This window comes from Lampetra fluviatilis, chromosome 38 (genome assembly GCF_964198595.1).
Source record: "Lampetra fluviatilis chromosome 38, kcLamFluv1.1, whole genome shotgun sequence".
Lineage (NCBI taxonomy): Eukaryota > Metazoa > Chordata > Hyperoartia > Petromyzontiformes > Petromyzontidae > Lampetra > Lampetra fluviatilis.
The window spans coordinates 11746818-11771875 of NC_136312.1; the positions used below are offsets into that span (position 1 = coordinate 11746818).

Consider the following 25058-nt stretch of genomic DNA (forward strand, 5'->3'; position numbering starts at 1 on the left):
TTATTTAGCACGGGGACTCCTCTATCTACAAACAATCGACTTACGAACTTCCAGAGATACGAACAAACCTGGTCCGTGTGTCCAGTTGCCTGTTCGGACCGAGAATCGCAAGTTCAACCACCGTACAACAGATGGCGGTAGTGGCATCTACATCTACAGAACGTGAAGAACCAGTGGCATCTATATCTACAGAACGTGAAGAACCAGTGGCATCTACATCTACAGAACGTTAAGAACCAGTGGCATCTACATCTACAGAACGTGAAGAACCAGTGGCATCTATATCTACAGAACGTGAAGAACCAGTGGCATCTACATCTACAGAACGTTAAGAACCAGTGGCATCTATATCTACAGAACGTGAAGAACCAGTGGCATCTACATCTACAGAACGTGAAGTACCAGTGGTATCTACATCTACAGAACGTGAAGAACCAGTGGCATCTATATCTACAGAACGTGAAGAACCAGTGGCATCTACATCTACAGAACGTTAAGAACCAGTGGCATCTACATCTACAGAACGTGAAGAATCAGTGGCATCTACTTCTACAGAACGTGAAGAACCAGTGGCATCTACTTCCACAGAACGTGAAGAACCAGTGGCATCTACTTCTACAGAACGTGAACAACCAGTGGCATCTACATCTACAGAACGTGAAGAACCAGTGGCATCTACATCTACAGAACATGAAAAACCAGTGGCATCTACATCTGCAGAACGTGAAGAACCAGTGGCATCTACATCTACAGAACATGAAAAACCAGTGGCATCTACATCTACAGAACGTTAAGAACCAGTGGCATCTACATCTACAGAACGTGAAGAATCAGTGGCATCTACTTCTACAGAACGTGAAGAATCAGTGGCATCTACTTCCACAGAACGTGAAGAACCAGTGGCATCTACTTCTACAGAACGTGAAGAACCAGTGGCATCTACATCTACAGAACGTGAAGAACCAGTGGCATCTACTTCTACAGAACATGAAAAACCAGTGGCATCTACATCTGCAGAACGTGAAGAACCAGTGGCATCTACATCTACAGAACATGAAGAACCAGTGGCATCTACATCTGCAGAACGTGAAGAATCAGTGGCATCTACTTCTACAGAACGTGAAGAACCAGTGGCATCTACATCGACAGAACGTGAAGAATCAGTGGCATCTACTTCTACAGAACGTGAAGAACCAGTGGCATCTACATCTGCAGAACGTGCAGAACCAGTGGCATCTACATCTGCAGAACGTGAAGAACCAGTGGCATCTACATCTGCAGAACGTGAAGAACCAGTGGCATCTACATCTACAGGACATGAAGAACCAGTGGCATCTACATCTACAGAACATGAAAAACCAGTGGCATCTACATCTACAGAACATGAAGAACCAGTGGCATCTACTTCTACAGAACGTGAAGAACCAGTGGCATCTACATCTACAGAACGTGAAGAACCAGTGGCATCTACATCTACAGAACATGAAAAACCAGTGGCATCTACATGTAGAGGAGATTATACCACTTTTAACGCCATTCCGTGTGTTTAGTGTACACGCCGTACAACATGTTTGTAATCGACAGGAGTAAAGTTTGAACTCACAAACAAATCGACGTACGAAGGGACCCCTGGAACCTAACTCGCTCGCACGTGGAGGAGTTCCTATATGATTAGTCTCCCTGATTGGTTAAGACTGCACGTGTAGACTATTGGAGTGCTGGGACGCATCTCCCGTGTTGTCGTTCATTCGTATGGGGTAAAACAGCTGATCGGTCAACCTTGTGTCAGTTTCAAGTCTTATTTGCCAGGAACGTAACCCAGAACTTAAACTGATAATTCCCAGTAACCCGCTCATGGTTATTAATGAGGGGGGGGGGGGGTCCATGTGGAGTGACGTCACCTGTTCATGAGTGTTAATGAGGGGGGTTGCTACATGTGGAGTGACGTCACCTGTTCATGAGTGTTAATGAGGGGGGGTGCTACATGTGGAGTGACGTCACCTGTTCATGAGTGTTAATGAGGGGGGGTGCTACATGTGGAGTGACGTCACCTGTTCATGAGTGTTAATGAGGGGGGGTGCTACATGTGGAGTGACGTCACCTGTTCATGAGTGTTAATGAGGGGGGGGTGCTACATGTGGAGTGATGTCACCTGTTCATGAGTGTTAATGAGGGGGGGTCCATGTGGAGGATGTCACCTGTTCATGAGTGTTAATGAGGTGGGCTGGCCGATGTGGAGTGACGTCACCTGTTCATGAGTGTTAATGAGGCGGGCTGGCCAATGTGGAGTGCCGTCACCTGTTCATGAGTGTTAATGAGGCGGGCTGGCAGATGTGGAGTGATGTCACCTGTTCATGAGTGTTAATGAGGCGGGCTGGCCGATGTGGAGTGACGTCACCTGTTCATGAGTGTTAATGAGGCGGGCTGGCCGATGTGGAGTGACGTCACCTGTTCATGAGTGTTAATGAGGCGGGCTGGCCGATGTGGAGTGACGTCACGCGCGGGACACACAGACATTCTTGGCTCATTATCGTCGTGAATGGTGGTGTAGTCATGGTGACAGGAGGTTAAAGAGGGGTTGATATAGGGGTAGTGATAGGGGTAGTGATAGGGGTGGTGGTAGGGGTGGTGATAGGGGTGGTGATAGGGGTAGTGATAGGGGTGGTGATAGGGGTAGTGATAGGGGTGGTGGTAGGGGATGTGGTAGGGGTAGTGGTAGGGGTAGTGATAGGGGTGGTGGTAGGGGTGGTGGTAGGGGTGGTGGTAGGGGTGGTGGTAGGGGTGGTGGTAGGGGTGGTGGTAGGGGTGGTGATAGGGGTGGTGGTAGGGGTGGTGATAGGGGTGGTGATAGGGGTAGTGATAGGGGTGGTGATAGGGGTGGTGGTAGGGGTTGTGGTAGGGGTGGTGGTAGGGGTAGTAATAGGGGTGGTGGTAGGGGTGATGATAGGGGTGGTGGTAGGGGTGGTGATAGGGGTGGTGGTAGGGGTGGTGATAGGGGTGGTGGTAGGGGTGGTGGTAGGGGTGGTGGTAGCGGTAGAGATGGTGATAGGGTAGGAATGGTGATAGGGGTGGTGATAGGGGTGGTGGTAGGGGTGATGATAGGGGTGGTGGTAGGGGTGGTGATAGGGGTGGTGGTAGGGGTGGTGATAGGGGTGGTGGTAGGGGTTGTGGTAGGGGTGGTGGTAGCGGTAGAGATGGTGATAGGGTAGGAATGGTGATAGGGGTGGTGATAGCGGTAGGGGTAGGGATAGGGGTTGGGGTTGTATTAGGTGTTGGGGTAATGATAGGGGTTGAGGTAGTGACAGGGGTAGGGTTAGTGATTGGGATAGTGATAGGGGTTGTGATAGGGGCAGGGAGGAGTGGTAGGGTTTGTGGTAGGGCTGGTCACAGAAGGGGGGCGAGGGAGCAGCAGGATGATGATGCTGCTGCTGGGATTGGACAGAAGCGATGGGAGTTGTTCTAAGTGAGGGACGGAAGATGCTGGCCATTGTCGTCGTTGTTGCCGCTGTCACGGTGATTGTGGCGGATTGCTGAGTGTTCCGTGGAGGGAGTTGGCTCCGGACAGGAGAGGAGCTCACCTCTGAGATCGGGACGTTCATCCGTATGTTCGACGAGTAGGAACCTGTCTGTCTGTTCACCATGGCCGCCCGCAACTGTGGCAACAGGGAGACGCGCGTGCGTAGAGACAAAGCTTCCCCGTGCGGCGCGCGCAGGCTGTGGGGGGCAAGTGCCGTTAGCGAGCAGCAACTCTGCAGCGAAGCACGGAGCGACGCCTACGAGGGGGATTCGTTGTGAGTCTATGGGTCTCTGTGTGAGTCTATGGGTCTCTGTGTGAGTCTATGGGTCTCTGTGTGAGTCTATGGGTCTCTGTGTGAGTCTATGGGTCTCTGTGTGAGTCTATGGGTCTCTGTGTGAGTCTATGGGTCTCTGTGTGAGTCTATGGGTCTCTGTGTGAGTCTATGGGTCTCTGTGTGAGTCTATGGGTCTCTGTGTGAGTCTATGGGTCTCTGTGTGAGCCTATGGGTCTCTGTGTGAGTCTATGGGTCTCTGTGTGAGTCTATGGGACTCTGTGTGAGTCTATGGGTCTCTGTGTGAGTCTATCGGTCTCTGTGTGAGTCTATGGGACTCTGTGTGAGTCTATGGAACTGAGTGAATCTATGGGTCTCTGAGTCTATGGGTCTCTGTGTGAAACTATGGCCCTCTGAGTGATCATATGGGTCTCTGTGTGAGTCTATGGACCTCTGAGTGACCCTATGGGTCTCTGTGTGAGGCCCTCTGAGTGACCCTATGGGGGGGCCTGCCCCTGTGCGAGCCTGCTGGCCTCCGCCCGTGCGAGACTCACCACGTCGTCCTGCTCGCCCCACTCCACCTCCAGCAGGTCGACGCTATGCGGCTTGGCCTTGAATTTCCCTCCCTCTCTGTACTGCGCTCTCACACGGACGGGGGAGCGTGGGCCTCAGCAGGCCAGTGGCCAGCCTGCTCAGCGGCCCGGTGTGTGATGGCTGCCGGCCAACCAGAGGTCTTGCCAGGCGTTGTAGGTTGGTGGCCAGGAGATGGCGACTTTAACTCAACTTAATTTCTATTTTGCCCAGGTCAGGGCTCACTTGTGAGCTACGTCGCTCTTTATTTTCAGAAGCGACCCTGGCCATTACAAATAATGGCACAACGAAGTTGGCGGCTCATCATCATCATCGTCATCGCCGCCGCGTGTAAAGTTATAGCAGTCGCTGAATACTCCTAAACGCGTGACGTTGATTCCAAATGTGGAGGGGGAATCACCGGAGGAACCGGAGAAAAGATGATGCTGGTGGTGAGCCACTTCGTTGAGCTATCATTTGTGATGTCCAAGTGGCTTGTGAAAGAGAGAGAGAGCTGCGTAGCTCAGTGGGGCCTTAACTTGTTCAAACAGTTTGGTGACAACAACAATAATAAGAGATGGCACTCACCAGGGGTCTCTGGTCGGGGTGGCTCAAGATGTAGCCGTTGTTGGTGATGGCAAACGCGTAGCCATGCTCCCCCAGCTGCAATGGAAGCAGCAGCAGCATCAGCATCATTAGCAGCAGCATCATCATCATCAGCATCACTATTAGCAGCAGCATCATCAGCAGTAGTAGTAGTATCAGCAGCAGCAACATCATCAGCATAATCATCAGCAACATCATCATCAGCACGAATTATCGATATCATTAAGATCAACATCATCGTCATCAGCAGAAACATTAACACCAGCAATTTCATGATCACCAGCAGGAGCAGAATCAGCAAAAACAACATCATCATAAGGACCAAAATTAGCATAAATTATCATCAGAATCATCAGAATAATCAGCAAAAGCATCATCAGCATCATCGACATCATCAGCAGGAAGGAGGCTGCTGGTACCTTGTAGCGAGGGACCACACGGAGGATGTCCTTCAACGGCACGTCGAGTCCCACCACGCCGAGCAGCACACCACGTGACTTCTACACAGAGCAGCACACCACGTGACTTCTACACAGCAGCACACCACGTGACTTCTACAGAGCAGCACACCACGTGACTTCTACAGAGCAGCACACCACGTGACTTCTACACAGCAGCACACCACGTGACTTCTAGAGCAGCACACCACGTGACTTCTACACAGCAGCACACCACGTGACTTCTACAGAGCAGCACACCACGTGACTTCTACAGAGCAGCACACCACGTGACTTCTACACAGCAGCACACCACGTGACTTCTAGAGCAGCACACCACGTGACTTCTAGAGCAGCACACAACGTGACTTCTACACAGCAGCACACCACGTGACTTCTACAGAGCAGCACACCACGTGACTTCTACACAGAGCAGCACACCACGTGACTTCTAGAGCAGCACACAACGTGACTTCTACACAGCAGCACACCACGTGACTTCTACACAGCAGCACACCACATGACTTCTAGAGCAGCACACCACGTGACTTCTACACAGAGCAGCACACCACTGGTGGTGGTAGTGGCAGTGGTTGTGGTGGTTGTGGTGGTAGTGGTGGTTGTGGTGGTAGTGGTGGTCGTGGTGGTGGTAGTGGTGGTCGTGGTTGTGGTGGTAGTGGTGGTTGTGGTGGTAGTGGTGGTCGTGGTTGTGGTGGTAGTGGTGGTAGTGGCTGTGGTGGTTGTGGTGGTTGTGGTGGTTGTAGTGGTTATGGTCGTTGTGGTGATGGTGGTAGTTGTGATGGTGGTGGTCGTGATGGTTGTGGTGGTTGTGGTGGTAGTGGTGGTGATTGTGGTGATTGTGGTGGTTATGGTGATAGTGGTGGTCGTGGTTATGGTGGTTGTGGTGGTTATGGTCGTTGTGGTGATGGTGGTGGTTGTGATGGTGGTGATCATGGTGGTGGTGGTGATCGTGATGATCGTGGTGGCTGCGGTGGTTGTGGCGATGGTGGTGGTGGTGGGTTTCTCACCATGTCGGACTTGCCGCTGAAGACGGGCATGGCAACGGACGTCTTGAGGAAGTGATCCTGAGATGCCAGCGTGAGCAGCTGGTGGCAGGGGGGGGGGGAGAGCCGGTCACTCATTCACTCGTTCATTCCTTCACTCGTTCATTCCTTAACTCGTTCATTTACTCGTTCATTCCTTCACTCGTTTATTTGGCCAATAATTTTGTCAGCAGTTAATTAAACTCACGCATTCATTCAGTTGCGTGTTCATTCACTCGTGTCATACAGTTCTTGAATATTTTTGGCCAGGTATCGTGAGCAAGCGTCAGTCTCAACACCTGGTTTGTTGCCAGAAAAAAGGGGAAAACCTAGTCTCATATTTTGGTACTGGCAAAGGAGGTCCCATGATACATCTGTAATTCATACATTTGTTCAGTCGTTCGTGTGGCCACGTGGGTTGTCAGTAGTTTTCAATTAATTCACTTAGTCATTCATTCATTTGGCCAGACATTTATTCAGCAACTCCCTCGGTTATTCATTAGTTAATTTGACCAGACATTCAGTCTGAAAGTAATGCATGCAATTCATCCCAACATTCATTCAGTCGTTCATTCACTCTTCATTCTTTCGCTTAGCCAGGCACTCCACCAGCAACTAATTACAGAATTAATTCGCTCGGCTGTTCATTCATTTGGCCAGGCATTTCAATCAGCAAGTACTTCGTGCACTCAGCTTGTAAGCAAGTGATTCATTCGCTTATACGGATGCTGAAGATGCTTTGATCCAGTAGTGGATTGACCATGGCTGATGATTATAATTTCATTCAGTCTGTTTTTAATAAATTTTCAGTAATTAATTAATTAAATTAATTTAAATACATTTTCAGTAATTGATTAAGTAATTTAATTTAAATAACTTTTCAGTAATTGATTAAGTAATTCGATTTTATGGATTCGAAAACATTCCTCTGTGATTCAATCAGACATTCATGAGTTCATTGATTGCACATCGTCAATTCATTTAATTCGTCATTCATCCCATCAATCAGTCTGCAATCCATTTGGTCAGAAATTCAATCGGCTTGACATTCATTCCTTCAGCAAATCATTCATCCACTCATCCATAACATCAATTACCCACTCATCCTTAAATAATCCCTTCATTTAGTCGTTCATTAATGCCCTGCCCATGCAGCCGATCTCCATTCGTGCAGATTTCCACACGAATCCGTTTCAAGTTCGAGGAGTCATTTAATTCGTTTAGTTATCGCCGCTAATTAATGATGTTAACGACGCTAATGAATGATGTTAACGACGCTAATTAATGATGTTAACGACGCTAATTAATGCTGTTAACAACGCTAATTGATTATGCTAATTCATGGCAACCGTTGGTCGCATTACTCGCAACATGACGACTCTGTGATAATACCACGACTATGCACGTCGATCACTCCACCTCCTTCACCTCCTTCCGTTCCTCTCTCAAAGCGTCACCGCCTCTTCTGCAGCGCCCATTCCCTTCCTCTTCCCTTCCTCTTCCCTTCCTCGCCCCTCCCCTCGCCCCCCACTCCGTCCCTCCCGTAGAGCTCTTCTGTGACCCCTACGTGACCTCTGCCACTCAAACTGAACTCCTTAACTACTAGACCGGGGTCAACGTATCTGAGCCCAGGTGTAAAGCCCCTCTGAAGCGACCTGCCTACGACGTGGCGGCTTATCATCCGCCGTCGTCACGTGGAGGTGCAACGCAGCAGCCAAATACTCCCAACGCAGCAGCCAAATACTCCCAACGCAGCAGGCAAATACTCCCAACGCAGAAGCCAAATACTCCCAACGCAGCAGCCAAATACTCCCAACGCAGCAGGCAAATACTCCCAACGCAGCAGCCAAATACTCCCAACGCAGCAGCCAAATACTCCCAACGCAGCAGGCAAATACTCCCAACGCAGCAGGCAAATACTCCCAACGCAGCAGGCAAATACTCCCAACGCGTGGTGACGTCGATTCTAGACGTGGACGGGGGAACCGGAGTAGGACCCGGAGACAAATCCACGCGACCCCGGGGAGAGAGAGCGAGAGACGCACAAACTGCAAATGTACAACAAGCGGCAAGGTCGCGATGGAACCCACGGCCTCCTGTGTACCAGGCGAGGGAGTTCACGTCTCCTAGCCACCGTGATGATGATGAGATAGAGAGACACGCAAACTCCACATATACAGCAGGTATCGTCAGGGTCTGGATGGAACCCACGGCCTCCTGTATACCAGGAGGCGAGGGAGTTCACGTCTCCTAGCCACCACAGTGGCGTTGGTCGTGATGAGGCGATGGTGATAATGGTGGTGGTGGTGATGATGATGGGAGTGTAGATGTGATTTAGGGCTCCGTGTGAAAATGCTCTTACCTTCTGTGCTTGTGGCAGCTGCAACACAGACACACACAAAGACAAAGGTCCCCCGCATAGCCTTAACAGACTGTTGGGGAAAGTGCTGTTAACGAGTAGCGCCTATGAAGGCCGGCACGGCACAAGAGGGGGTGGGTGGCCAGCACCACGCCCGGCCGCCTTTGTCTCCCCAGTGGCGACGTTTACGACCGGTTTGTAGCACAGCGCGCCGACCGCTACTCTCCCGCTCCCCTCTACAGACATACAGACACCAACACACAGACACACATGGACACACACAGACACGTACAGATACGCAGAGACACATACATACATACATAACAGATAAAGATTCCCCGTATAGCCTTAACAGACTGTTGAGGAAAGTGCTGTTAGCTAGCACCTGTGAAGGCTCGCACGACACACAGGGGGGTGGGTGGCAAGCACCACGCTCGGCCGCCTTTGTCTCTCTAGGGTCGATGTTTACACACCGCACCAGCTACTAATTTTAGGCTGAGTCGACCTAGGTAAGGCCCAAGACCGATTCTGAAAATCGCCACTGGTGTTGGCATATACAGACACAGGGACACACACACACAGAGACGGTGGAACAGACACACGCACACGTCACAGCGACGACACGCGGGTGACATCACTGTGGCAACTGTGTAAACGATTGGGCCAGTTTCATATCAGCAGGTAAGAGCCCCACCGAGATGTGTAGTAGCTCTTCTCGCAGGAGCCACCTGCCCATCGCCACTGGCAGCTCAACGGAGTGGCGGCTTATGGTCGTCACGTGGACATTTAGAGCAGCCAAATCATCTAAACGATCGAAACGCGTGACGTTCATTCTAATTGTGGAGGGAAAACGGAAAAAAAATCCAGGCGACCACGGTGAGAGCCAGAGAGACACGCAAATCCCATATACACAGCAGGCATCAGGGTCGGGATTGAACCCACGACCTCCTGTATACCAGGCGAGGTAGTTAACTTCTCATGGCCACCGCGGCGACCCCCTTTGTGAATCCTCTGAGCCGGTCGACCTGGCTCCAGCACGGCTCAGCTCGTCCCAATGGGAAAAAGCGGTGCTGTGCCGTGCCGGGCTCACCGTGTAGTCAGTGTAGGCCTCGGTCCAGATGACCGTGTGGCCGCGGCTGATGGCCATGGGACGGCTCAGCACCGGCAGGTAGTGCATCACGTTCTCGGGCACGTTGGCCAGCGTCGAGATGCGCGAGTAGTAGCCTGCGTGGGCACGGCACAGAGGTCGAGAGGTCAAAGGCGTCGAGATGGCCCAGATGTCAAGAGGTCCAGGTATCGAGAGGTCAAGAGGCCCAGGTATCGAGAGGTCAAGAGGTCAAGAGGTCCAGGTATCGAGAGGTCAAGAGGTCCAGGTGTAGAGAAGTAGAGAAGTCGAAAGGTCAAGAGGTCAAGAGGTCCAGATGTAGAGAAGTCGAAAGGTCAAGCGGTCAAGAGGTCAACAGGTGCAGGTGTCAAGAGGTCGAGAGGGAGAGAGGCTCAGGAGTCCAGAGAAGGTCGTCGTCGCGAGCGAGTCGCCACCGCGACCGAGCGGAAGTCGGAGGCGGGAGCGGCCCAAGGGAAAGTGGCCGAAGGGAAAGCGGCGTGGCGTCCGGAGCCACCGGCGTGGTAGCGAGGTTCGATTCCCCACTCGTCTGTTCCCCCTGTTCTCTGGAGTGGGTGAGTGAGTGCGTGGTTGACTGTGTGAATGAGAATATGCGTGGGTGAGTGTGGGTGAGTGTGGGTGAGTGTGGGTGAGTGTGGGTGAGTGTGGGTGAGTGTCTAGTGGGGTGCGGTAGTGGAGCGGTTAGCGTGGTGCGCTATGAACCCGGCGACCAGAGTTCGATTGCCGCTTACGACCAACACCAGTGACGATTATTTGAACCCGGTGCTGGGCCTCCCCTAAGTCGACTGAGCCTCAAATTAGTACCTGGTGTGGTGTGTGAACATCGCCACTCGGGAGACAGAGGCAAGCCAGGCGTGGTATTGGCCACCCACCCCCTCGTGTGCCGTGCCGCTGTTCATGGATGCTCGCTAACAGCACTTGCCCCAACAGTCTGCTAAGGATATATGGGGGATCTTTGTCTTTGGGTGAGTGTTTGGGGAGCAGTAGTGAAGTCTCTCTGTCTGTCTTTATTCTGATCTCTCTCTGACTGTCTCTGTCTCTGATCTCTGTATGTCTCTGCTCTGATCTCTGTCTGTCTGTGTCTGCTCTGATCTCTATCTGACTCTCTGCTCTGATCTCTGTTTGTCTGTCTCTGCTCTGATCTCTGTCTGTCTCTGTCACTGCTCTGATCTCTGTCTGTCTGTCTCTGCTCTGATCTCTATCTGACTGTCTCTGCTCTGATCTCTCTCTGTCTGTCTCTGCTCTGATCTCTGTCTGTCTGTTTCTGCTCTGATCTCTATCTGTCTGTCTCTGCTGTGATCTCTGTCTGTCTCTGTCACTGCTCTGATCTCTGTCTGTCTGTCTCTGCTCTGATCTCTATCTGACTGTCTCTGCTCTGATCTCTCTTTGTCTGTCTCTGCTCTGATCTCTGTCTGTCTGTCTCTGCTCTGATCTCTGTCTGTCTCTGCTGTGATCTCTGTCTGTCTCTGTCACTGCTCTGATCTCTGTCTGTCTGTCTCTGCTCTGATCTCTATCTGACTGTCTCTGCTCTGATCTCTGTCTGTCTGTCTCTGCTCTGATCTCTATCTGTCTCTGCTCTGATCTCTCTCTGACTGTCTCTACTCTGGTCTCTATCTGACTCTCTCTGCTCTGATCTCTCTCTTGACTCTTTCTGTTCAGATCTCTATCTCGGCTATCCCGGACTCCTCAGTCGCCTTCCCAGTCACGGGCTACCCTCAATAACGTCCCTCCTCATCGCTTGAAGTCACGCAAAGCCCCCTGTGGAGCCATGCGCTTAAACCATAAACGATGCGACCTTGACTCCTGGTGAAGCTTTGAGAACTGAATGGGAGGAGGGAGGGGGGAGGAGGAGGGAGGGGGGAGGAGGAGGGAGGGGGGAGGAGGAGGGAGGGGGGAGGAGGCAGGGTGAGGAGGAGGGAGGATGGAGGGGGGAGGAGGAGGGAGGCGGGATGAGAAGGGACGGGGGAGGAGGAGAGAGGAGGAGACACGGGGGGGCCCCACCTTTGTTGCTGCACGCCATCCACTTGACGCTGTCCGCAAACGCCACTTCCCGCCCAATCAGGTAGGTGAAGAGGCGCACCTGTATGTGCAGGTGTGTGTGCGAGGGTGTGTGAATGGGTGGCGTGTGTGTGTGCGAGAGTGAGTGGGTGTGTGGGAAGTGGTGGCGTAGTGGTTAGCGCTGCTGCAATACGAACCTAGCCACCCGAGTTCGATTCCCGCTCATGGTCAACACCAACTCGCTCTGTGTCAACAACAACAACAACTTAATAATAAAGGTTTTCGGATGAGATCGCGTAAGTATAAATGTGTCGTAACCCTCCACCACCCGACACAGCCAATTAGTAAAGGCTTTGTCACCTAAACAAAGCACCAATTAGTGACTACTTCAGCCCACCGGTGTGTCGGAGAGTAAATCCACAACATTTACAATATGGAGGGTCACGACACATTTCAACTTACGCGATCTCACCCAAAAACCTTTATTATGAATACTATTGGTCGCGAAGGCCTCGCACGTGTCAAATTGACAACAACGCCGCATGTCCTGGATGTTGTGGCCTTGATGGGGAGCGGTGGCGCAGTGGTTAACGCGCTGCGCTACGAACCCGGCGGCTCGAGATCGGTTCCCGCTCACGGCCAACACCGGTGACGATTATCTGAACCGGTTCTTGGCCTCCCCTAGGTCGACTCCGCCTGAAATGAGTGCCTGGTGCAGTGGTGTGGAAACATCGCCACTGGGGAGACAAAAACGGGCGTGGTGCTGGCCACCCAACCCCATCGTTTGCCGTTCCGGCCTTGATAGTCTGGTAAGGCTACACGTGGGGGGGGGGGGGGGGTCTTTGTGAGTGGGATAACACCCGCTAACCCCCCCAACCCCCACATGAACGAGACATGGCGTGGGCAGTCCTTCATCTAGCGGTGGATTGAACATGGCTGCTGTTGATGACGATTAATTTCATTTTCACTCATTCATGAAGTCGTGCCTTTTCGTTATTCCGAATAACTTTAGTGATTCATTCATGCATTCGTTCATCTATTGTCAATCGTCCATTCATTCCTTCATTCAATCCTTCTGTATTTAATCAGTCATGCCATTCATTCAGTAAATAATTCGCCCATTAAACACATTTATTATTCAATCATTCATATATCTCGTTGATCATTCATTAATTCCCTACCCAAATAGCCAAATGCAATCGACGTTACCCCAGCAGCTTTCCCCAGGCAGGGCTGTGAATTGCTATCAACACTGAGCACTTGCCCCTACAGTCTTTCGAGGCTAAACGGGGAATCTTTATATTTTCCAGGAGTGGTGGCGCAGCGGTTAGCACGCTGCACTGCAAGAACCCCGGCGATCCGAGTTCGATTCCTGCTCACGACCAGTAACGGTGACGGCGGCCACCATGAACCGTCGTGCCGAGAGGTTCACTTCCCCGCCTGCTATGCAGGAGGTCGTGGGTTTGATCCCGACCCTGACGCCTGCTGCTGCTGCTGTGTATGGGGGTTTTGCTTGTCTCACTCTCCCCGTGGTCGCGTGGATTTTTGTCCGAGTCCTCCGCTTTACCTTCAACATCACGCGTTTCCAGAGTAGTTGGGCTGCGGCTATGATTGTCAACGTGACGATGGTGACGATGGCGCTACTTTGTTGGGCTATCATTGGTGATATCCAGGTCGCTTGTGAATAAAATAAGGAAAGCTGCATAGCTCGGTGGGGACCTTAATTAACTCGTCAATACAAACAAACTAAAAACAGTTAATTGATTTGTAAATTAGTTTTGGTTTGAACCTGCAGTCTCGATCAGTGTGGAGAGTCCTGGATTCTGGAAAGATCCGGACATGGGTCCCCATCATCAGCAATCTCCTCCGAGACCGGTTCCCTTCCAGGTGAATACGACGCATAACAAAGCAACCACGTCGCCACCCCGGGGTGAGATCCCAATTCCATTGCTCCGTCTCCGCGGCGGACGTGCCCCTGCCGCGTCTGCCGCTCGTGTCACTAGGTTCGACCGCTGGGTCAGGGTCCCATCATCATCATCACCATCATCATCACCATGTCATCATCACCAGCATTGTCATCCTCACCATCCTCATCACCATCATCACCATTTCATTATCATCAGAATCCTCATCAACATCATCCTCATCATCATCACTATCTTCAGCATCATCATTACCAACCTCATCATCACCATCCTCACCATCATTACCATCATCACCATTATTACCATCATCATCATTACCACCATCATCATCATTACCACCATCATCATCACCATCCTCACCATCATTACCATCATTACCATCATCATCATCATTACCATCATTACCATCATCATCATCATTACCACCATCATCATCATTACCACCATCATCATCACCATCCTCACCATCATTACCATCATCATCATCATTACCAACCTCATCATCACCATCCTCACCATCATTACCATCATTACCATTATCACCATCATTACCATCATCACTATAAATCCCATCCTCAGCCATCACCACCACAATCACTCACCCATCACCATCACTCATGATCTCGTTAGCGATCCCACTAGGTTCAAGCGCTAATTGATCTGCGCGGTAATTGAGAGAGGGCCACGTGGGTGCTGGGTGTGTGGGGGGGGTTGACGGGGCAGGGGGCTAATGACAACCTCATTACGGGGCTAATCTTCGGATAATTAATGAGCAGAAGCCGCTCCGAGTCCCAGAGGGACGCGAGTTCAATCCCTGACCAAGGTCTCAAACGCAAAGCGCGGAGTGATTCAACGCAGAGGTTTGTGTCGAACCAGGACCCATGTCGACCAGAGAGCGCCCTTGCCAATAACCATCTGGGCAGTTCTACCAGCAGAGCCTGGTGGCACTGCTGATGAGACCGTGAATGGCGAAACCAGTTCTTGCCAATAACCATCTGGGCAGTGCCACCATCACTGGAGTCATCATTAGGCTCTGGAGCAGTGGCTATTCACATGGGGTGCACGTCGCCCACTGGGGTGCGAGATTCCCTCTCTGGGGGTGCGAGACGCGGCCAGATTGTTCTTAGAAGGTAAATAATCGAAAACACAAATTAAGCCGGGCACGTTAAGTGCAACTGCTTTGTTTCATCAAACCCCTATGTATGTGTAATACCGTTGAGGACTCTTGGACACCCGGGGTTGAGGCACACGTATTTATTCCGCAACAGTTGTCACAACCGCGGACATACAATACTGGAGGGGGTATCGGCCCCCTCACCCGGCTAGCTGGGAATACACTGCTAGCTATCTCTGACCTACCTCCTAGTCCTCCACTAACGGGCTAGGGGAGGCTGTCTGGCCCGACACTGGTAAGTCGGGCTACGGCACCCGGAGTCCCAGAGCACTAGCTCTGGTTCTCGGGACCACGCCGCTGGCTCGGTCCTGCGCGGCCCTGACAAGGGCGGCGTCCCAGGGGAGTCCAGGGCTCTAGCTAGACGATCTTCGGTCTTCACTGGTTTAGCTTTAACATTCTGCCCCGAGCCCTCTGACACATCCCCCTTTATACTCAACCCCCGCTGAGGGGTGGGGCCCCGGGCTGCCTGGTGCGGACGTCGTTGAGAGCACCCCCCCCCGTGCACTCACGTAGCCCTGCCCACTGTGTTTGTTTCCCATAAGCTGCCATGCATAACGGCTCTCTCTCTAACACCCCTACATCACCCCCCCCCCCCCCGCATAGCTTGCAGCCGTCCCGGCTGCCAACATACAAAAAAAACGACAATAAAAGCGCATTTACCCCCTGACCGCGCGTGTGCCTCACTATTTTTCAACAATAACAAGAACAACACAACAAGAACGCAACAGCAAGAAGAGAAAACAACCCGACGCACCCCCCCGATTAAATACGAATTCCGTAAAAACAGTCTACACACAATTTGCAGGGAACCCACCACACACACAACACGCAATGAACACAACCTATGTACACATCTTCCGGCCTCACAACAGTCTGCGCATTTTAGCGCGTGTCCGTGCAGCGGGCCCCTCACACGGGGTAACCCCGGGTGGTGGACCGTCAGGTGGCAACTGTCCGTCTCGGAGTGAGTCCTCATCCGACGCCGCGTGACCCTTGGCATCCCCAGGAGGGGTGATCGGGCGTGAGCCCGTCATTCCTGATGCACCTGGAGGTGGCACAGCCGGCAAAGCATTAGGTGAGCGCGACGGAGACGGACCCAGTGAGTCGGTCGACCCCCCACATGTTTGGCCACGCGTGTGTGAAGTGGGGATGTGTACCGCAACGAAGGGTTTTAATCTAGAGGGGTGGACGAACCACCGCCGCTTCCCCCATTTGATGCGCACGCACTGCGGTCGCAAAACCTCGACCACCTCCGCCACGGCCGCACCAGCTTAGAGGAGGTTGCGAGTGGCACCTGGGGACAGTGCAGCCATGCCTTGTCCCCCGGCTTCCACTGCAGCATGTGCGCCCGACCCAGTCTGAGCCGCTCATTCGCTTTCTGATGGAGGTCAGAGTTTTGCATGGCAGCATCCCGTGCCTCTGTCAATTTGGCCAAATTAAATTTTACATGGTCAGCCAATTTAGTTTTTCCCTGAGGCGCGGGGATCTGCAGCTGGGCACGAACAGGCGGGTCAGGTTCGCGGCCGTACATGAGGTAGAAGGGTGAAAATCCCGTAGCTGCGTGGGGGGCCATCCGGTACGCCGCCAATACCCCTTGAATTTGCAAGTCCCAATCGGTCTGTGAGTCCGACACCTGCTGTGACAACATTGACGCGATGGTCCGATGCAGACGCTCGACCATCCCGTCAGTCTGCGGGTGATACGGGGAGGTACGAATTTTCTTCGTGCCCAGGAGCTCACAGACTTCTTTGAGCAATTTACCGGAAACATTTTTGCCCTGGTCGGTCAGCAGCCGCTCCGGAGCACCTTTGTCCAGGACATAACCCTGAACAAAGGCCTCCACGATGGCTGCTGCCGACTGGTTGGCAAGGGGCCAGGCCATAGGCCAGCGTGTAAAATACTCCACACCAGTTAACAAATATCTATTGCCCCTGGGTGTGGCGGGGAATGGGCCCAAAATATCCAGCGCGACGAGTTCGTTAACTCTGGACACTTTGATTGACTGCAAGGGTGGGTTAGACACACGTGCTGGCGGTTTTCGTTGCGCGCACCGAGGGCATGACCCCAGTAAATCCCCGACATCCTTCGTCATGCCTGGCCAAAAATAATCGAGTTGGAGTAAGGCGAGGGTCTTTTGGGTCCCCAGGTGTAGGAGGCGCTCATGTGCGGCCCACACCGCCTTGCCCCGCAACCCCGAAGGGACCACCAGCCGATGTCGATGGGATTTTCCGTCCCAGTGCATCAGCAGACCATGCACCAATTCCTATGCATCGGCATCACCCCTGCCCTGCCCAGCACAGCCGACGCGACGACGCAACCCGAGGAGAGAGGTATCCTCCATCTGGAGGCGCCCCCATTCATTGACGGGCATCCCCAACAGGGAATCTTTTCCCTGTTGTGCGATTGAATTTGGAACCAATGTTTCATCGTGGCCGGCGGCCGCCAGGACCGGAACCGGTATGTCCCCTGCTGGCCTGCAACGTCCCGACCCCAGGAGGCATGCACATTCGGAGGTGGTTGGCATGCGCGACAGAGCGTCAGCATTTGTGTGGCGAACGCCCTTACGGTAGGTGGTTTCAAAATCAAAATCCTGGAGGATCTCCAACATTCGGGACAATTGTCCCGATGGCTGTTGAACTCGCAGGGCGTACTGCAGTGCCGCATGATCTGTGCGGACGGTGAAATGCCGACCGTACAGATATGGGCGATACTGTTGGATGAAATAGACAATTGCCAACAGTTCCCGACGGGTGACACAATATCTTTGCTCCGCCGGAGACAACACCCGACTGTTGTACGCAACCACCCGTTCCACGCCGTCAACCACCTGGGAAAGCACGCCCCCAATACCTGTGTTGCTCGCATCGGTGTCGAGCAAAAAAGGCTTAGAAAAATCGGGGTAACTCAAGGGAGGAGCTTTTACCAGGGCGTCCTGAAGGGAGCAGAAAGCAGCCTCCTCCTCCTGACGCCAGTGGAACCGAACCCCTTTTGATGTTAAAGCGTGTAGGGGTTTCGCAATCGTCGCAAAATCTGCGACGAAACGTCGGTAATACGACGCGAAGCCAATAAAACTCCTGACCTCTCCCACCGAGGTGGGAGTCGGCCAGGAGCTGACGCACTGCGTTTTGGCGGGATCGGTAGCAATACCTGAGCGCCCCACGATGTGTCCCAAATAACGCACCGAATCGCATAACAGATGACATTTTTGGGGTTTGAATTTCAAATTAGCAGCCCGCATCTTTAGGAAAACCGCCCGCAACCTCTGGAGATGTTCGTCAAAAGTTTTACTAAAGACGATAACGTCATCCAAATAAATCAGGCACGAATCCCATTGCAATCCAGCCAAAACCAATTCCATCAAACGCTGGAAAGTTGCCGGCGCTGAGTGGAGTCCCATCGGCAACCGGTTGAATTGGAACAGGCCGTGCGGTGTACGGAAAGCAGTTTTAGGCTTTGAATCATCGTCCAGAGGAAGCTCCCAGAATCCCGAAAGTAAATCCAATGTGGAGAAGAATCGCGCTCCCGCCAAGGCGTCCAGCGATTCGTCCATCCGTGGGAGCGGGTATGCGTCGGCAACCAAAATTTTGTTAAGGCGCCGAAAATCAACGCAAAACCGCAACGAGCCGTCCTGCTTTTTAACCAGGACGATCGGCGCTCCCCAAGGGCTGGTGGAAGGAGAAATGATGTCGGCGGCTAAGATGTCATCAATAGCCGATTTGACATGGTCCTTTTCGGCGGGACTTAACCGAAACGGATTCTGGCGTATTGGCGCGCTGTCACCCATATCAATATGGTGACGCAGCAGATGAGTGCAACCCAAATCGTATTTGTCCCGACTGAAAACGTCGTAAAATTCCCGGAGTAGCGTTTTAAGCTGTTGACGCTCTGAATTTGACAGGTCCGTCGATCCCGCACAAAGCGCCTCGAGCCACCCTTCATCGCTGTCCGAATGTGGTCGCGGCGCAGGGACAGCACTCACGTGATTCGCGACGGGTTCCTCACAGGGCACCGGCGTCGCGTGAGCAAGCACGGTCCCCTGCGGGACCACCACCGTCTGCGAGCCCACATTGAGGACAGCGATGAAGGGGTCTCCGTCCCCTCTTACTATGGTCGGGGCCGGAAGTAAATGAGGTCCACTAACCCCGGCCCTAGATGGCCCCAGCAGAACCCCTTGGGCCCCAATGCCCTTAGCGAAGGGCCGCCGAAGTTTCAAAGGAACCAACATTTGTGCCCCTGGAGGAACGCGCACCGTTCTATCTACAAACGCCGGCACCGTTGCGAACGCCGTCCGACTCGTACCGGGGGATGGCAGAAACGCCATGCGTCGGCCCGACGGGAGCTCAATGCATCCCTGGTCGATTAATATCCTAATCGGCATTTTGGCCAGGAAGTCCGTCCCCAGCAGGCACGGAACCGCCAGCGAGGAGGAAACAAAAATCGGCCCAAACAATTTAATATCCCCGATACAAATTAGGGCTCGAATCTGTCCGATGATGCCAAGTGAGCCCCCGTTAGCAGCAAAGAATGGCACGTTAACAGGCATCAAAGGACGGCTCTGGGCAGGGAGAATATTGTAAATTAACTCCGAAATAATGGTCGCCGATGCTCCCGTATCGACCAGGATGCGCACCTCGACCCCGTCGATGTGCCCCACAACGGCCGACGACCCCGACGACGCGGCTACAACGTGATGGGCCAACACGGACCACTGGCTGGGTTCAATCTGAGTACCCAGAGCGGTGCGTGTTGGTGCGATGGTGCGCGATATTGGCCCCCCAATCGGTGCGGTGTATGAGTGTGTGGCGGGTGTGTGCGTGGGCCAAACATGTGAGGTGCCGCGACTCGCCGGGTTATGATGATGGAGCTTGGGAAGAGGGCCGGCGTCCCGTCGAGGTGTTGTCCCGCGCTGCCGAGGAGAGCGGCACCCCGAGGCGACATGGCCCCGGATGCCGCAGTTGTAGCAGCGCGGGAGCGCTGGTGACGACGACGGATGATCGGGATGGCTCGAGCCGCCCCGGTCCGCCCGTACTCCCGCTCCCTGCCGCCGTTGATGGTCGATGGCGCAGATCTCCTCCGCCGGGAGGGTGGCTGCGGCCACGGTACGCCCGCTCGCCGCCTTGCTGGCCTTGCGTCGTTGCGCGAGCAGGTTTGCGTGGAGGAGTCGTGCTGCTTGGAGGGAGCACATTTCCGCGTCGTCCTGTGCGACGATGACGATCTCCAAGTCGTCCGCCAGCAGGAGTATCTTCTCTGTAACCATGGCGTCGACACCTTCGTTGTCCATCTGTGGAAAGGCCGCCTTTGCCAGTGCCAGGACGCTTGTGCGGTACGCCAGAGGCGACTCCTTTGCCCCCCGCTGGCGATCGTAGAAGAGTTGGCGACAGTCTGACGGCGGACCGTAAACTGCAGCCAGCACCTGCATCGCCGTCTGCAGCGTAGAGCGCCTCTCCTTCGGTGCCGATGTTAAAGTGGCGAGGGCGTCGCTATCGAGGAGTGCTGGCAGCGCGCGGAGAGCCTCGGCGTCCGTCCACTTCGCCATCTCCTGGTGAGCGAGGAAGCGCTGCTGGAAGCCGCCCCAGTCGCCTTCCTCGCCCACAAATTCTTTGAGTGGAGGCAGTCACTGATGTAGCGCAGCGGCTGCCGCAGAAGGTCGCCCTTCCTCGTCCCCCTCACCCGGCTCTGCTTCGGCGCGCACGACCGATGGCATCGCCGGTCGCACCCGTGGTGACGTCCCGTCCGTTGGCGATGACGCGGCAGGTACTGTATGCCCGCCGTTGGACGCGATGCTCAGGCCGGCCACGCCCTCAACTGCAGCTGCGGTGATGGCGGGATTTTCAAATTGGTGTTCCGCCGAAATGGCGGGAAGGCGCTGTGGTCGTCGACTTTCGTCGCCCCGTGGCGGTCCAGCAGCCCCCAGCTGAGTGATGTGGTCCAGCATGCTGGCAGCGGCGTGCAGCAGCTCCATCAGCTTGGCGTGCGCCTGCCTCAGCCCCTCTGCCGACACCTCTCCACCCTCCTGTTGCTGCGGCGTAGCCGTATCTGGCCCCGACTGCTCCGTGCTCTCTTCACCCGTCCCGGGCTCTCCGACTGCAGCGGTGTCCTCCGCCCCCGGTATCCTGACCCGAGCTGACCGGCGCGTGTCCATGTTCATAGATTTTTACTTCTGACACCAGATGTAATACCGTTGAGGACTCTTGGACACCCGGGGTTGAGGCACACGTATTTATTCCGCAACAGTTTTCACAACCGCGGACATACAATACTGGAGGGGGTATCGGCCCCCTCACCCGGCTAGCTGGGAAGACACTGCTAGCTATCTCTGACCTACCTCCTAGTCCTCCACTAATGGGCTAGGGGAGGCTGTCTGGCCCGACACTGGTAAGTCGGGCTACGGTACCCGGAGTCCCAGAGCACTAGCTCTGGTTCTCGGGACCACGCCGCTGGCTCGGTCCTGCGCGGCCCTGACAAGGGCGGCGTCCCAGGGGAGTCCAGGGCTCTAGCTAGACGATCTTCGGTCTTCACTGGTTTAGCTTTAACATTCTGCCCCGAGCCCTCTGACACATCCCCCTTTATACTCAACCCCCGCTGAGGGGTGGGGCCCCGGGCTGCCTGGTGCGGACGTCGTTGAGAGCACCCCCCCCCGTGCACTCACGTAGCCCTGCCCACTGTGTTTGTTTCCCATAAGCTGCCATGCATAACGGCTCTCTCTCTAACACCCCTACATATGTATTAGCATTGTACATTGTTGTAACGCTTGACAAGCAAGGGGGTGCAAGGCTGCAGTGAGAACCCCGCCTCGAGAGAGAAGGCTCTTTCACTGCTAGTTCTGGTGGTCGTCAAAATGAGTACCGTGCGGCGGTGAGTGATTGGGGAAGTTTGCATATTCCACGTCTCATTTTCTGTGTCTCTATGCCCGTGTCCCCATGTCCCATATTCCTAATGTCCCCATGTCTCTCTGTACCCTTGTCCCATGTCTCGTGTCCTCATGTCCCCCCCCAACCTCCCGTGCCCTCCCCCCGTGCCCTCCCCCCGTGCCCTCCCCCCGTGCCCTCCCCCCGTGCCCTCCCCCCGTGCCCTCCCCCCGTGCCCTCCCCCCGTGCCCTGCCCCCGTGCCCTCCCCCCGTGCCCTCCCCCCGTGCCCTCCCCCCGTGCCATCCCCCCGTGCCCTGCCCCTGTGCACTCACCCTGCGGTGGGGCCGGTTGTAGGTGTTGAACACGTTGTCGTAGGTGTCAGTGGCGCCGTCCGTGATGAGCATGATGGCCTGGCTACACTGGCTGCCTTGGCCGGTCCGGTTAAACTACTCAGATAAAGACACGTACATACAGACACACAGACACACAGACACGTACATACAGACACACACACATACATACAGACGCACACACAAACACATACATACAGACACACAGACACATACAAACAGACAACAACAACAACAACAACCGCCATTCGCCACTAAGTGGCGGTGACGTCACCACGACGCTTGTGCCAGGCCATGTGCACCTTGAGGCTACGTGAAGTGTCGAACGCCCGCTGGCAGGAGGTCACGGGGCAGACCCAGGTGCCACGGGTCGACTGACCGAGATGACCGAGATGACTGGCTGATGCACCACCTGTGCCCCCTACTGTACCAACTTGCTGTGCTTTAGCCACCCGGCGCTCCGCTCGTCATTGTGAGCGTCGCTCCTCCGCCCTCCGTTGTTGTTGGAGGGCGACTGCCTCCAACTGCCCAGTAGCGTCCTTCACGAGCCTCCTCCACAGAGGCCGATCTTGACACCGCTGGTACCAGTCATCGGCAAGTCCACTCAGCTCCACGTCCTCCTGTACCACATCACTCCATCTCTTCTCTAGCCCGTGCCACGCCCGTTTAGCCCCCTCGATCCGGCCGAACAAAAGCTGTTTAGGCATGCGGTGGCTGGGCATGCAGGCTACATGACCCAGCCAACGCAGCCTTGCCTGCCGGAGGAGCTCACCGATGGGACTTTGCCCAGATCTTTCAAGGACTTGTGAGCTCCTCACAAAATCCAGCCTGGTTAAACCCAGGATGGATCGTAGGCAGGCCAGCCTAAATGTTTCCAATCGGTGAAGATGCTCCATTAGGGGGGTCCACACATACAGACACACAAACACACATACAGACACACACACACATACAGACACACACACACATACAGACACACACACATCGCGGCACACACACATACACGCACACACACATTCAGACACACACATACAGGCACACACACATACACACACACACACACATACACGCACACACACATTCAGACACACAAACACACATACAGACACACACACATTCAGACACAAACACACATACAGACACACACATACATACATACATACAGACACACACATTCAGACACAAACACACATACAGACACACACACACATACAGACACACACACACATACAGACACACACATACAGACACACACACACATACAGACACACACACATTCAGACACAAACACGCATACAGACACACACACAGCAGCGGCAGGCACGCGGTGATGAGGAGGCTGCACAACCACAAATGTCCCCAAGCTCTGCGGTCCTCTATATGTCAAGGTTCTGCGACCAGTGCCTGATACGATGTGTCAACAACATCATCGCCGCCAGGGATACAAACGGGGCCGGGCGTGGTGCTGGCCACCCACCCCCTCGTGTGCCGTGCCGGCCTTCATCGGTGCTGCTGCTGCTGCTCGCTAACAGCACTTGCCCCGACAGCTTGCTAAGGATACACGGGGGACCTTTGTCTGTGTGCCTCGATCCCTTCCCGCGGCTCCACTCGCGACCTCATCACGCGGTGCCGTGGCCCTGAGAGAGATCGCGACCCCGAGGCTCGGTGGCGACCGCCAGAACCACGTGTCCCCCCATGTCCCCCCGTGTCTCCCCGTGTCTCCCCGTTCTCGTGTTCCCCCGTGTCTCCCCATGTCCCCCCGTGTCCCCCCGTGTCCAACAATGTCCCCCCGTGTCCCTCTGTGTCTCCCCGTTCTCGTGTTCCCCCGTGTCTCCGTGTCTCCATCTCTCCCCGTGTCCCCTTCTCGCCGTGTCCCCGTGTCAACCTGATGTCCTGTGTCCCCACGTCTCCTCGTATCCCCGTATCTCCCCATGCCCCCCCCCCCCATTTCTCTGCGTGCCCCTCCCCCCGTCCCCCCCCGACCCCCCGTGCCCCCACCTCGTTGAGGATGCTGAACGCTCTGTCGAGGGCGTTCTCCAGCAGCCCCGTTCCCTTGGCCAGCAGCTTCTCTGTCTGCTTCTTAAAGTGCTGACAACAACAACAACCACGTCAACAACAACAACCACGTCAACAACAACAACGTAAACAACATAAACAACCACATAAACAACAGCCACATAAACAGCAGCCACGTAAACAACACGAACAACATCTGCCACAAGCACGCAAGCAACACCACACGAGGGGGGTGGGTGGCCAGCACCACGCCCGACCGCCTTTGTCTCCCCAGTGGCGATGTTCACTACGCAGCGCCGCTACGCCAGCGACTCGGTTGAGGCCGAGTGGATTCCCCCAACACGCACACACCACGTGTCCCAGCTGCCTCGCTACTCGAATGTATGATGGTGGTGGTGGTGGTGAAGATGGTTTAGACTTTAGAGTGATGATCTTGATGTATCGAGTGGTGATGATGGTGGTGATGATAGTTGTGGTGATGGTGGTGGTGGTGATGATGGTGATGAGGGTTTAGAGTGATGATCTTGATGTATCGAGTGGTGGTGATGGTGGTGATGATGGTGATGGTGGTGATGAGGGTTTAGAGTGATGATCTTGATGTATCGAGTGGTGATGATGGTGGTGATGGTGGTGGTGGTGATGGTGGTTTAGAGTGATGATCTTGATGTATCGAGTGGTGATGATGGTGGTGATGGTGGTGGTGGTGATGATGGTGATGATGGTTTAGAGTGATGATCTTGATGTATCGAGTGGTGATGATGGTGGTGATGGTGGTGGTGGTGATGATGGTTTAGAGTGATGATCTTGATGTATCGGTTGG

General features: G+C 54.1%; 1 protein-coding gene across 1 annotated transcript in view; it reads right to left on the bottom strand.

Moving 5' to 3' along the window:
* The window catches only part of LOC144945699 (voltage-dependent calcium channel subunit alpha-2/delta-3-like), a 143408-nt gene that overhangs the window by 33701 nt on the left and 84649 nt on the right, over positions 1 to 25058 (bottom strand). Inside the window, exons 10-19 of the mRNA XM_078874267.1 lie at positions 24221 to 24310; positions 22205 to 22318; positions 11928 to 12006; positions 9894 to 10027; positions 8807 to 8824; positions 6430 to 6507; positions 5384 to 5464; positions 4947 to 5021; positions 4343 to 4423; positions 3594 to 3653 (exon numbers count right to left, since the gene is read on the bottom strand). Coding sequence (XP_078730393.1) covers positions 3594 to 3653; positions 4343 to 4423; positions 4947 to 5021; positions 5384 to 5464; positions 6430 to 6507; positions 8807 to 8824; positions 9894 to 10027; positions 11928 to 12006; positions 22205 to 22318; positions 24221 to 24310 — 810 coding nt within the window. The remainder of the gene's footprint in view (positions 1 to 3593; positions 3654 to 4342; positions 4424 to 4946; positions 5022 to 5383; positions 5465 to 6429; positions 6508 to 8806; positions 8825 to 9893; positions 10028 to 11927; positions 12007 to 22204; positions 22319 to 24220; positions 24311 to 25058) is intronic.